Below are 12,553 nucleotides of genomic sequence, written 5' to 3' on the forward strand. Positions count from 1 at the left end.
TGTGGCTGGTGGCTACTGCAATGGACAGTGCAGCTCTAGGGGGCTGCAGAGGTGGGGCTGGCCAGCTCGGTGTTTGGATAAACAACTTGTTGAGAAGGAGGGAAGCCTTGGGAAATGCCTGGGGGTCTATCATGCCTCCTGGTTTAATATTCTAGTCAGTGCCTATTGCTTTCTCCTATTTTCTCATTTACCCCATTGTTTACTATTCTTACTGCTAAGGTGGGCTCTATAGGAGCAGGGACCCTGCTGTATGGCTCAGTAGGCAGGGCCTGGTACGCAGCAGGCCCTCAGTGGTGCTTATGCTGTGTTGGAGCTGTTGGCTAGGAAGGCCCACAGAGGCAGTGAAGTCTAGTACTGTGTGGGAAGGGCCTGGCTGTCACAGGCCCCGAGGCCTACCTGCTTCCATGGTCACAGGTCCCTGGCCTTGGACAGAGGGACTCAAGCTTGGGCTTGGCAGGGATTTTCTTCTGCTGGGCAGACTTCCCATTATTCCTCAGCAGAGCACTCAGAAGCACATCATCGAGGGAAATCTGAAAGAGACACAGTGATGGGGACAGAGCCGAGGCTTCTGGCCCAATCTCAGATAACTCTCCCTCCCCAGATCGGCCCTGGCTATCTCCTCACAGAGCATGTGAATGACCTCCCTCCTGTAGGGCCAGGCTCCAGCCTCTGAAGGCTTCCTGCACATTGGACACTGTTTTCTCCACATCTCATCTTTTTTATGCTGCAACAGGCTCAACTTTTTCTTTCTGGGGTCCTGCTTAGGTCCCTCCCATGGGCAGTTATGCCCTCTCCTCTCCTTCAGTCCTGTTTGGATCCTATTCTTCCTTCCCCAGGAAGCCTTCCCAGCCCCTAGCCTTTGTTGATCACTCCTTTGACTTCCTATGGCTCACTTAGAACCCTTCCTCTGACCAGGGATCACACTCTGCTATGGGTGGGAGGGGACAATGACAGGACAGTGAGCTCCCTCCAGGCATACCAGGACCTGTGGCTTGGATCAGAGGTCTGCAAGGAGGGCTGGGTGTGGTGGTTCATGCCTGTAATCCCAGCACTTTGGGAGGCTGAGGCAGGTGGATGACCTGAGGTCAGGAGTTCAAGACCAGCCTGACCAATATGGTGAAACCTCATCTCTACTAAAAATACAAAGATGAGCTGGGTGTGGTGGCATGTGCCTGTAGTCCCAGCTACTCAGGAGGGAGGCCAAGATAGGAGAATTGCTTGAATCTGGGAGACAGAGGTTGCAATGAGCCAAGATCAAGTCACTGCACTCCAGCCTAGGTGACAGAGCGAGACTCCCTCTCAAAAAAAAAAAAAAAAAAAGAGGTCTGCAAGGGGGATCTGAGCAGGCTTGAGAGATGGTGTCGCAGCAAGCCACGGTGACACGGATACACTTATTGGTGTCACAGGGCCAAGTAAGAGTACCTGTCTCAGCCTCCTGAGTTGCTGGGATTATAGGCCTGAGCCACCAGGCCCTGTACTTTAAGAGGCCAAGTACTTAATCCCAGCACTTTAAGAGGCTGAGGAGGGTAGATTGCTTGAGCTTAGGAGTTCCAGGCCAGCCTGGCCAGCATGGCGAAATCTAGTCTCTATAAAAGAAACCACAAAAATTAGCCGGCTGTGGTGGTGCACACCTGTAATCCCAGCTATTCGGGAGGCTGAGGTGGGAGGGCGGGAGGATTGCTTGAGCTTGGGAGGTGGAGTTCACAGTGAGCCAAGATCATACTATTGCACTCCAGCCTGGGCAACAGAGTGAGACGCTGTCTCAAAAAAAAAAAAAAAGTACCAGGGGTTGTATGCAGTGATGACTTGCAAGGCTTTGGGGGACTGACTGTTGAGCCACTTCCCCCTCCTTTTCCTCATCTGAAAAATGGGGATAACAACACTCAACATACAAGTCCGAGAGATAACGCCCATGAAAACCCTGGCCAGCCCCCTGTTTCCTTTACCACGTCCTGAATGTCACTTCATTAGAGGCCTCTCCTAGGAGCCTCCCCAGGAGGTCTCGCTCCGTCACCCAGGCTAGATTGTAGTGGTGCAGTCCTAGCTCATTGCACCCTTGAACTCCTGGGTTCAGGGGATCCTCCCACCTTAGCCTCCCAAGTAGCTGGGATCACAGGCATTAGCCACCACACCCAGCCTCTTTGCAATTTTTTTTTTTTTTTTTTTTTTGAGACAGAGTTTTACTCTTGTTGCCCAACCTGGAGTACAATAGCGCGATCTCGGCTCACCACAACCTCTGCCTCCTGGCTTCAAGTGATTCTCCTTCCTCAGCCTCCCGAGTAGCTGGGATTACAGGCATGCGCCACCACGCCCGGCCAATTTTGTATTTTTAGTAGAGACAGGGTTTCTCCATATTGGTCAGGGTGGTCTCAAACTCCCGACCTCAGGCGATCCGCCCACCTCAGCCTCCCAAAGTGCTGTGATTACAGGCGCGAGCCACTGCGCCCGGCCCTTTTACTTTTTTTTAAGTTATGGGCTCTCGCCATGTTGCCTAGGCTGTTCTTGAACTCCTGGGCTCCATCAATCCTCCCACCTCAGCTTCCCAAAGTCCTGGGATTACAGGTGTGAGCCATGGGACCCAGCCTCTTGGGAAGTTTTCATCATTCATTTTAGAGTTTACTTCTTTAATCTGCCACTATCCTGTAACTGCATGAGGACAAGAACTTCTTTTGTTTGCCTATTACTCAGTATTTAGGGAAGCACTCAGCACACATTAACTAAATGAGACTGTTAGCTCTTCGGACAGGTGTCTTATCCTTAGAATAGTTTAAATCCCCAGATTTCCAGGGTAATGATTTTTCCAAACACTATATTAAAGTGTTTGCGGAGTGGGAGGCAGAGCTTTGTATTTCTTTTCGGATGGTTTCATTCTTTTCAGTAGGGACAAGGCACAATTACACATTTGGCCCAGTTCGGCTGGTGTTCACGGAGTTCCTGCTCTGTGTCAGGCACCTGCCAAGGGCTGGCAGTCCCTGGAGGGGAACCCATGCTCCTTACTCCGGAGGAGCTCACTGAATGGGGTGGTGACAGAGTGGGCTCCTTCCTGGATGAGGACAGGTGTCCATCAATATCATGGAGTGATTTCTGTGGCCTCCTGGGCCAGTCCTGTCTGGGGAGTAAAGATCCTACCTTAGCGGATGGAACAGCCTCTCTGTTCTTCAGCCTCATGTCGTTGACATGGGAATAACAATACCTGGGCCAGGTGCGGCGGCTCACCCCTTAATCCCCAGCACTTTGGGAGGCTGAGGCGAGCAGATCACATGAGGTCAGGAGTTTGAGACCAGCCTGGCCAACATGGTGAAACCCTGTCTTTACTAAAAATACAAAAATGAGCCGAGTGTGGTGGTGGGTGCCTGTAATCCCAGCTACTTGAGAGGCTGAGGCAAAAGAATTGCTTGAACCTGGGAGGCAGGGGCTGCAGTGAGCCGAGATTGTGCCACTGCACTGCAGCCTGGGTGACAGAGCGAGACTCTGTACCCGCCCTGCCGCAAAACAAACAAACAAACAAACACCCAATACCTGCTTGCTGCTGCCTCCCTATGGGGAGTCCAGCATTCATCTGGAAGGGAGCTCTTGAACACAGAATGGGCATATGGCATGGAAATGAGTCCTGACAGCCACTTCCTGCTCAGAGTTTTAGGATCCTGCAGCCTGGGTACACTGAAATGGTGCTGCTGTTCTTGAGGAGGTTTTTTGTTTTTGTTTTACATTATTGGGGTCTTGCTGTGTTGCCCAGGCTGGTCTTGAACTCCTGGGCTCAAGTGATCCTCCTGAGGAGGAATTTTACAAACCCAAGACCAGGAAACCCCAGGGAGAGAACCTCTGGCTTGGGTAGCATGAGTACCCACTTGAACCTGGTTGGAGCTGTGTGGCCTCAGGCAAAGCATGCAAGCTTCCTGCATCTCATCTGTGAATGAGGTGCACCACAGGCGCCACAGGGCTGTGGGGAGAGTTGCAGGAGTCCGGCACAGAGTGGGTGCTCAGTAAGGCTTAGTTTCCTTTCCCCTCCTTCAGGAAGACCACAGTCACCACCTGCAATAGGCCGAGAGACTCCTTCCTGCCGCAGGTGGAGCTGGGGGCTGGGCCCAAAGGCAGACAGAGACAGGGGAGCTGTACTCAGGCTGGAAGCCTCCCCAAAGTCTCTGCAGCTCCCTTCACCTGGTCAAGGACTTGGTCAGGTCAAGGCCAATAAACCCCTGGGGGCAAAATAAAGACCATGCGATAGGCCAGCCTAGGAGGAGGCAGTATGAGCCACAACTTTTATAAGACAGCATCTAATCATTAACTACACAAATTTTTGAAAATCTTACTATGTGCCAGGCACTTTCCGGAGGACATGAGGTATCGGGTAAAAGGAAAAAGTTAGTCAACGGCAGCCGAGATCAGCTCACTGCCCAGAATATTGGTTGTTTTTTTTTTTTTTCAATGTCTCACTTGGGCCCCATTTCAGATACAGTGACCAACTCCCTGAGAGGACAACCTTGTGCTTCTGGTCACACAGCCCATTCGTGCAGGGCTGGGCCTGCTGTCATGTGTATTTTGTGCTTCTGAAGATCATTTTTCAGTAGTGGGTATAAGAGTGATGAATTTGACCAGGCACGGTGGCTCATGCCTATAATCCCAGCAATTCAGAAGGCTGAGACAGGAGGATTGCTTGAGGCCAGGAGTTTGAGACCAGCCTGGGCAACATAGTGAGACCTCCCCCCGGCCCCCGCCATCTCTACAAAAATATAACAAATTAGCTGGGTATGGTGGTACATGCCTGTAGTCTCAGCTACTTGGGAGGCTAAGGTGGGAGGATCCCCTGAACCCAGGAGTTCCAGGGTGCAATGAGCTAGGACTGCACCACTACACTTGAGCCCAGGGGTTCAAGTCTATAGTCATGATTATGCCGCTGCACTCCAGCCTGGGTGACAGAACAAGACCCCAACTCAACAAAAAATAATAATGAATTTGGATCGAGTTAAAGGGAGATCTCTCCCTTTCTTTCAACTGAGAAATATCACCCTTTTGAGAGTGAGATTTCACTGTAGGCTCTCTAGCTGAACTGTCTTGAGAGATGACAGCCCTCACATTCCTGCCTTTGGAGTCTCACTGCAGCGCAGAGAGACCCTGCAGCGCAGGGGCCCAAAGTCACACAGCAAATGTGCAACTGAGATGGGACTAGGACGGGCGTAAAGACAAGCTGCAGGGAAGAGCGTAAGCTCCAAGAGGCAGTCAAAGGTGGAGCAGGTGGGTCTTGGTTCTTCTGGGACCCCCAGAAACCACCCCTCTTTACAGCCACTCTCCCTTCTCCTTGAGCTGTTTTTTTCCCAATGGCAAATAAAGCCCAGACCCAGTCTGAGCCGGGGAGACCATTCTTCCTCACCTGGCTCTAGGCCATCCGAGAACAAAAGCAAGCATACTTACTGGTTTGTCATCACAGGCTTGGGAAGACGGCTCTGCTGAGACGCATGCTCTGGCTGGACAGGTTAGGGCTTTGGGGCCCCTTCTGGAAGCCTGCCAGTGTCCTTGGTCCTAGGACACCCAGAACTCTCTCAGCCTGGAAGGAGCTTCAGGGAGAGGCTAGGTGTCGGTTTGGGTAGCTCAGCATCCGTCTGCAGTCAGCAGTTTGTACAGCAGGGGTGGATCAGCCGCCCCATGCTCCTGAGGGCTTCTGGATTGGGGAACCCTCCCAAGCACAGCTGAGCCAGGGAAGGAAGGCCCAGGGCCCTTTGAGCTCTGTCACAGAGACACAGGCGTGGGGTCCTTGGAGCTCTAGCTCCGACTGCAAACTCTGTGGTTCTCACAACCACCCGTTTCCTCTGACGGCATCACAGACCATGGAGGAGCCACCTTCCCCGAGTTCCTGTTTCTAGGGGAGCAGCTGCTGCCTTGTCATGATCCTGGAGCAAAAGGTTTTTCTCTGGCTTTGTGGCATGGTCTTGTCCAAGGACAACAGGACTGAGGAAAATGAGCAGGAGTTCCCATGCTGGCCTGACCATAACAATCACTCAACCGGGCTTAATTGTAGTAATTTCTGGGATCTCCCAAACCTTCTAAATCCAAGTCACCATGACAGGGAGCCCAGGAATCTAAATTTTAAACCAAGAGATTCCCTTGACTGCCGAGTTTGGGAAGCAGTGCCTTCTCAATCTTTAGTGTGCATAGAAATCACCTGGAGATCTTGTTAAACTGCAGGCTCTGATTCAGAAGGTCTGGGGCGGAGTTCAATATTTTGCATTTCTAATAAGCTCCCAGGTGACCCCCATGTTGCCAGTCTGGGGACACTTTGAATAGCAGTATCTGGACAGTGGTCTCCAAGTGTGGTCCCTAGACCAGCAGCCTCAGCGGGAATTTGTTAGACATGCAAATTCTCAGGCTGCATCCCAGATCCACGGAATCATACTCTGGGGGTAGGCCCGGCAATCTGTTTTTATGCTTCCAGGTGATTCCAATGCATGCCCAGGCTTGATTTCTTTTTTAACAGGGTCTTGCTTTGTCACCCAGGATAGAGTGCAGTGGCACAATCATAGCTCAGTGCAGCCTTGACCCAGGCTCAAGTAATCCTCCCTTCTCAGCCTTGAGTAGCTAGGACTACAGGTGTGCACCAGCACTCATGGCTAATTTTAACATTTTTTTTGTAGAGATGAGGTTTCACTGTGCTGCCTAGGCTGGTCTCAAACTCCTGGCTTCAATTGATCCTCCCGCCTCCGCCTCCCTAAGTGTTGGGATTACAAGCATGAGCCACAGTCCGCACCCAAGCTTGAGAGTCACTGGTCTAGGATAAAGAATGTGACTCCGGCTGAATTGTCTTTGATCAGTGTGTTACCTTCAGTCCCACTTTTCATTAAGATATAACCACACCCTCTTGCTGCTTCCCCATTAGGGGGATTAGTGCTCCTGGAGACAAAGGGCCCACTGCACTGAAATGACTCCTGACTCCAGCTCAGCCCATGCAGCCTTTTCTGGGGCCTTGCCAGCTAGAGCACTCCTGCTCAGGTTCTCCCTTGATCCTGGGGAAGGCTGGTTTGACTTTTATCTTTGTAGGCACTTGGCATAGCGAGCTGAAGGAGCCAGAGTGGAGGCACACTTCTGCACGAAAGTTCTAATCAGGATGTTAGAATGGGTGACAGCCACTCAGGGACGTAGGCCTTGGCTTGAGCCCACCTTCCCACTCCTGCTGCCATACTGTGGGGAAAAGAGAGAGATCAGCCTGTTACTGTGTCTATATAGAAGGAAGTAGACATAAGAGACTCCATTTAGTTCTGTATTTGAGATGCTGTTAATCTGTGACCCTACCCCCAACTTTGTCCTTGCAAAGAGACAGGTGGTGTGGTGACTCAAAGTTTAATGGATATTGGGCTGTGCAGGATGTGTCTTTGTTAAACAAGTACCTGAAGGCAGCTTGCTGATTAAAAATCCTGCCCCTCCCTGGGCAATGGTATATCTCCGGGTAAAACCCATTGTGTGCTTTGTTTACTGAGTAAGGAGAAAACCGCCTTTAGGAATAAGGTGGGACTTGCTGGAGCAATGCTGCTAAAAAGGTTTATGGAGATATTCGCATATGCATCTCAAGGCACAGCAGTTTCCTTTAAACTTATTCATGTTACAAGGATTTTTGTTCATGTGTCTTACTGCTGATTTCCTCCCTACAATGATCCTATTTTCCAGCCACTCCCTTATCTTTTAGATGGTAAAGATAATTATCAATAAATACTAAGGGAGCAGAGAGGCCGGTGCCAGTGTGGGTCCTCTGTAAGCACAGCACTGGTCCCCTGGGTCCCGCTTTTCTTTCTCTATACTTTGTCTCTGTTTATTATTTCCTTTTCTCAAGTCTCTCATCCCACCTAACGAGAAGCACCCACAGGTGTGGAGGGGCAGGCCACCCCTTCACCATACAACTCTAATGCCCGTCTTCTTACGACAGGCAAATTTCCAAAACAAGCCTCAAGGTGCAGTTCATGAATGAGGCAGGAAGTAGGGAATCTCTGGTCTCTTCTTAAAACAATCCCACCGCATAACTCTCCTTTTCTTTTTTTTCTTTTTTTTTTTTTTGAGACGGAGTCTCGCTCTGTCTCCCAGGCTGGAGTGCAGTGGCCGGATGTCAACTCACTGCAAGCTCCACCTCCCGGGTTCACGCCATTCTCCTGCCTCGGCCTCCGGAGTAGCTGGGACTACAGGCGCCCGCCACCTCGCCCTGCTAGTTTTTTTTGTATTTTTAGTAGAGACGGGGTTTCACCGTGTTAGCCAGGATGGTCTCGATCTCCTGACCTCGTGATCCGCCCGTCTCGGCCTCCCAAAGTGCTGGGATTACAGGCTTGAGCCACCGCGCCCGGCTCTCCTTCTCTACTTAGCGAAGCACCTAAGAATTACAAAATTTAAAATCCTAGGTCTTCCACTAAGAAATATGCACTGGTGTTCCTCCCTGGCTCCTGGCCAGAGCTCTTAAAACCCTTCTAATTTCCTCGGTGACAGAAGTGTTTTCTGTTCTAATGAGGCAACACTTGGTGGGCTCCTGGATGGGGACCGGTCCCTAGAAAGACAAAGCCATCATTATGAGCTTGGAGCTTTCAGTCCCACCCTCATCCTCTGGAGTAGGGAGAGGAGCTGGAGATTGAGTTAATAATTGATAATGCTTATGTGATGAAGCTTCCATAAAAATCCCTAAAGTACGAGGTTCAGAGAGCTTCCAGGTTGGTGAACACATCCAGCACACCAGAAGAATGACACACTCCAACTCCCTGGGACCCCTCCAGACTTTGCTCTACGTATTTTTTTTTTTTTTTAAAGACGGAGTCTTGCTGTGTTGCCCAGACTGGAGTGCAGTGGCACAATTTAGGCTCACTGCATCCTTTGCTTCCTGGGTTCAAGCAATCCTCTTGCCTCAGCCTCCCGAGTAGCGGGGATTACAGGTGCCCACCATCATGCCCAGTTAATTTTTGTATTTTTAGTAGAGACGGGGGTTTCATCATGTTATCCAGGCTGGTCTCGAACTCCTGACCTCAGGGGATCCACCCGCGTTGGCTTCCTAAACTGCTGGGATTACAGGCTTGAGCCACTGTGTCCAGCCTCCTACATATTTTTTTTTTGTTTGAGACAGAGTTTTGCTCTTGTTGTCCAGGCTGGAGTGCAATGGCACGATCTCGGCAACTTCTTCCTCCTGGGTTTAAGCGATTCTCCTGCCTCAGCCTCCCAAGTAGCTGGGATTACAGGCATCTGCCACCATGCCCGGCTAATTTTTGTATTTTTAGTAGAGACAGGATTTCACCATGTTGACCAGCCTCGAACTCTTGACCTTGTGATCCACTTGCCTTGGCCTCCCAAGGTGCTGGGATTACAGGTGTGAGCCACCACACCCGGCCCTATATACTTCTTTATCTGGGCAGTTACCGGTTACCTGTTGTATCCTTTATCGTATGCTTTTTTTTTTTTTTTTTGAGACGGAGTCTTGCTCTGTCACCCAGGTTGGAGTGCAGTGGCACGATCTTGGCTCACTGCAAGGTCTGCCTTCGGGTTCACACCATTCTCCTGCCTCAGCCTCCCGAGTAGCTGGGACTATAGGTGCCTGCCACCACGCCCAGCTAATTTTTTGTATTTTTAGTAGAGATGGGGTTTCACCGTGTTAGCCAGGATGGTTTTGATCTCCTGACCTCATGATCACTATATTGCCCAGGCTGGTCTTGAACTCCTGGGTTCAAGTGATCCTCCTCCTCCCAAAGTGCTAGGATTACTGGTGTGAGCCACCACATCCAGCCTCATATCCTTTTGAATAATAAACCAGTAAATTCAGTGTTTCCCTGAGTTCTGTGAGCCATCCTAGCAAACTATCAAACCTGAGGGAGGGGGTCCGATTTGTAGCCAGGATGGACAGAAGTATGAATAACCTGGGGATCCACTGCTTGCAACTGGCATCTGCAGCAGGTCTTGTGGGCCTGAACCCTTAACCTGTAGGGTCTGTGCTAACGCCAGGAAGCTGGAGTCATAATTTAGGACACCTACTCCGTGTCTGGGGTGTTGGAGAATTGGTTGGTATGGGAAAAAAGCTCATACATTTGGTCACAGAAGTGTTGGAATTATTGAGTGTAGTGGAGGAAACTGTTTCCCATACAGCCACTTACTAGTTTTGTGATCATTTACAAACTAGTTATCTCTGGACCCGTTTCTGCATCCATAAAATGGGAATAGCATGTATCTCACTGGATCAATAGAAGGAAATTTATAGGAAGGCATTAAGGGCCTGGCCTATATATAGATGCTCAATAAAGGGCTGATTCCCACATCTGTAATCCTAGCATTTTGGGAGGCTAAGGCAAGATCACTTGAGGTCAGGAGTTCAAGTCCAGCCTGGGCAACAAAGTGATACCCTGTCTCTACAAAAAATAAAAAATTAGCTAGGCATGGTGGTGCATGCCTATAGTCTGTTACTCAAGAGGCTGAAGTGGGAGGATGGCTTGAGCCCAGGAGTTTGAGGCTGCAGTGAGCTATGATTACACCATCGCCATCCAGCTTGGGTGACAAAGCAAGACACCGTTTAAAAAAAAAAAAAAAAGTCCCAGTGCAGTAGCTCATGCCTATAATCTCAGCACTTTGGGAGGCTGAGGCGGGCAGATCACTGAAAGTCAGGAGTTCCAGACCAGCATGGTCAACATGGCGAAACCCCATCTCTACAAAAAATTAGCTGGGCGTGGTAGCACATGCCTGTAGTCCCAGGACTCGGGAGGCTGAGACAGGAGAATTGCTTGAACCTAGGAGGCGGAGGTTGCAGTGAGTGGATATCGTGCCACTGCAGTCCAGCCTGGACAACAGAGCGAGACTCCATGTCAAAACAAAACATAACAAAACAAAAAACAAAAAAAGGGCAACTGAGGCCATCAGATCAATTCCTTCCCATGTCAGCATTCTGTGGACCATTGGCCTGCATTGTAAGGCTTCAGCTTGGTAATGTTTATCTGTTCTTATACATTTGTTTCAACTCCTCTGCCAGAATGGGCGGGTCCATGTCTTTTTTTTTTTTTTTTTTTTTTGAGACAGTCTCGCTCTCCTGCCCAGGCTGGAGTGCAGTGGTGCTATCTCTGCTGTCTGCAAGCTCTGCCTCCCGGGTTCATGCCATTCTCCTGCCTCAGCCTCCCAAGCAGCTGGGACTATAGGTGCCCGCCACCATGGCCGACTAATTTTTTGTATTTTTAGTAGAGATGGGGTTTCACTGTATTAGCCAGGATGGTTTCGATCTCCTGACCTTGTGATTCGCCCATCTCGGCCTCCCAAAGTGCTGGGATTACTGGCGTGAGCCACTGCACTCTGTGGTCCATGTCATTTTTTACGAGTGCCTCTCACAGATGTAGCAATCCACATGCACTTTTGCTGGCACTTGCCCCTGGGTCATTGAAAACTCACCTGAGATGGTGGTCTCCTGAAATTATTATTTTTTTTGAGAAGGAGTCTCACTCTTGTTGCCCAGGCTGGAGTGCGATGGTGCAATCTTGGCTCACTGCAACCTCCACCTCCCGGGTTCAAGTGATTCTCCTGTCTCAGCCTCCCGAGTAGATGGGATTACAGGCACATGCCACTACACTCGGCTAATTTTTTTTTTTTTTTTGTACTTTTAGTAGAGATGGGGTTTCATGATATTGGTCAGGCTGGTCTTGAACTCCTGAACTCCGGTGATCCGCCTGCCTCGGCCTCCCAAAGTGCTGGGATTACAGGTGTGAGCCACCACACCTGGCTGTTTTTGTTTTTGTTTTTGAGACACAGTCTCGCTCTGTAGCCCAGGCTAGAGTGCAGTGGTGTGATCTTAGCTCACGGCAACCTCCAGCTCCTGGGTTCAAGTGATTCTCCTGCCTCAGCCTTCCAAGTAGCTGGGATTACAGGCACACACCACCATGTCCGGCTAATTTTTGTATTTTTAGTAGAAACAGGGCTTCACCATGTTGGCCTGGCTGGTCTTTTAACTCCTGTCCTCAAGTGATCCACCCACCTCGGCCTCCCAGAGTGCTGGGATTACAGGTGTGAGCCACCGCACCCGGTCTGAAATTATTCTTGATGGGTACAAATATAGCCATCTCTGGAGAAACACAGGCTGGTCTCTTCGAGGAACCCAGATCAGTGGTTGCAGATGATTAAATGAGAAGTGAGACTCCGCAATCCCACACAGGTGGTAGAGCTGTGACGTGGACCACTTTCTCAAGACTTCAGCTTCTCCTCCATCACAAACAATACTGTCAGGCTTCTCACGATTTTTGGCTTCAGGGAAATATAGACACATCAGATAGAATTCTGCATAATTCCCTAGGATTTGATCCTGGCTGGAGTTGCTGGCTGTATGACCTTGGGCAAATGATTTATCATCAGGCTTCATTTCCTCCTATAAATGGACAGTGTTGCTTGGTGGATAAGCAATCACATGTGAAAATGCCAACACAGAACCAGCATACAGCAACTCGTCCCGCCCTGAACCCCAGTGAATGGCTTGAAAGAAATACCACCAGCAATCAGGTAACAATGAGACATATACAGCTTTATTTAATAATCTGTAAAAAGTCATACTCTGGCAGAGTGATGCATTCCTTATCTC

General features: G+C 50.0%; 1 protein-coding gene across 1 annotated transcript in view; it reads right to left on the reverse strand.

Annotated features, from left to right (window-relative positions):
• SLA2 (Src like adaptor 2) overlaps positions 1 to 6,026 on the reverse strand; it is a 33,118-nt gene extending 27,092 nt beyond the window's left edge. Inside the window, exons 1-2 of the mRNA XM_026455274.2 lie at positions 5,410 to 6,026; positions 397 to 530 (exon numbers count right to left, since the gene is read on the reverse strand). Coding sequence (XP_026311059.1) covers positions 397 to 487 — 91 coding nt within the window. The 5' untranslated portion in view covers positions 488 to 530; positions 5,410 to 6,026. The remainder of the gene's footprint in view (positions 1 to 396; positions 531 to 5,409) is intronic.
• Positions 6,027 to 12,553: the final 6,527 nt, after the last annotated feature.

The sequence above is a fragment of the Piliocolobus tephrosceles genome, chromosome 20 (genome assembly GCF_002776525.5).
Source record: "Piliocolobus tephrosceles isolate RC106 chromosome 20, ASM277652v3, whole genome shotgun sequence".
Classification (NCBI taxonomy): Eukaryota; Metazoa; Chordata; class Mammalia; order Primates; family Cercopithecidae; genus Piliocolobus; species Piliocolobus tephrosceles.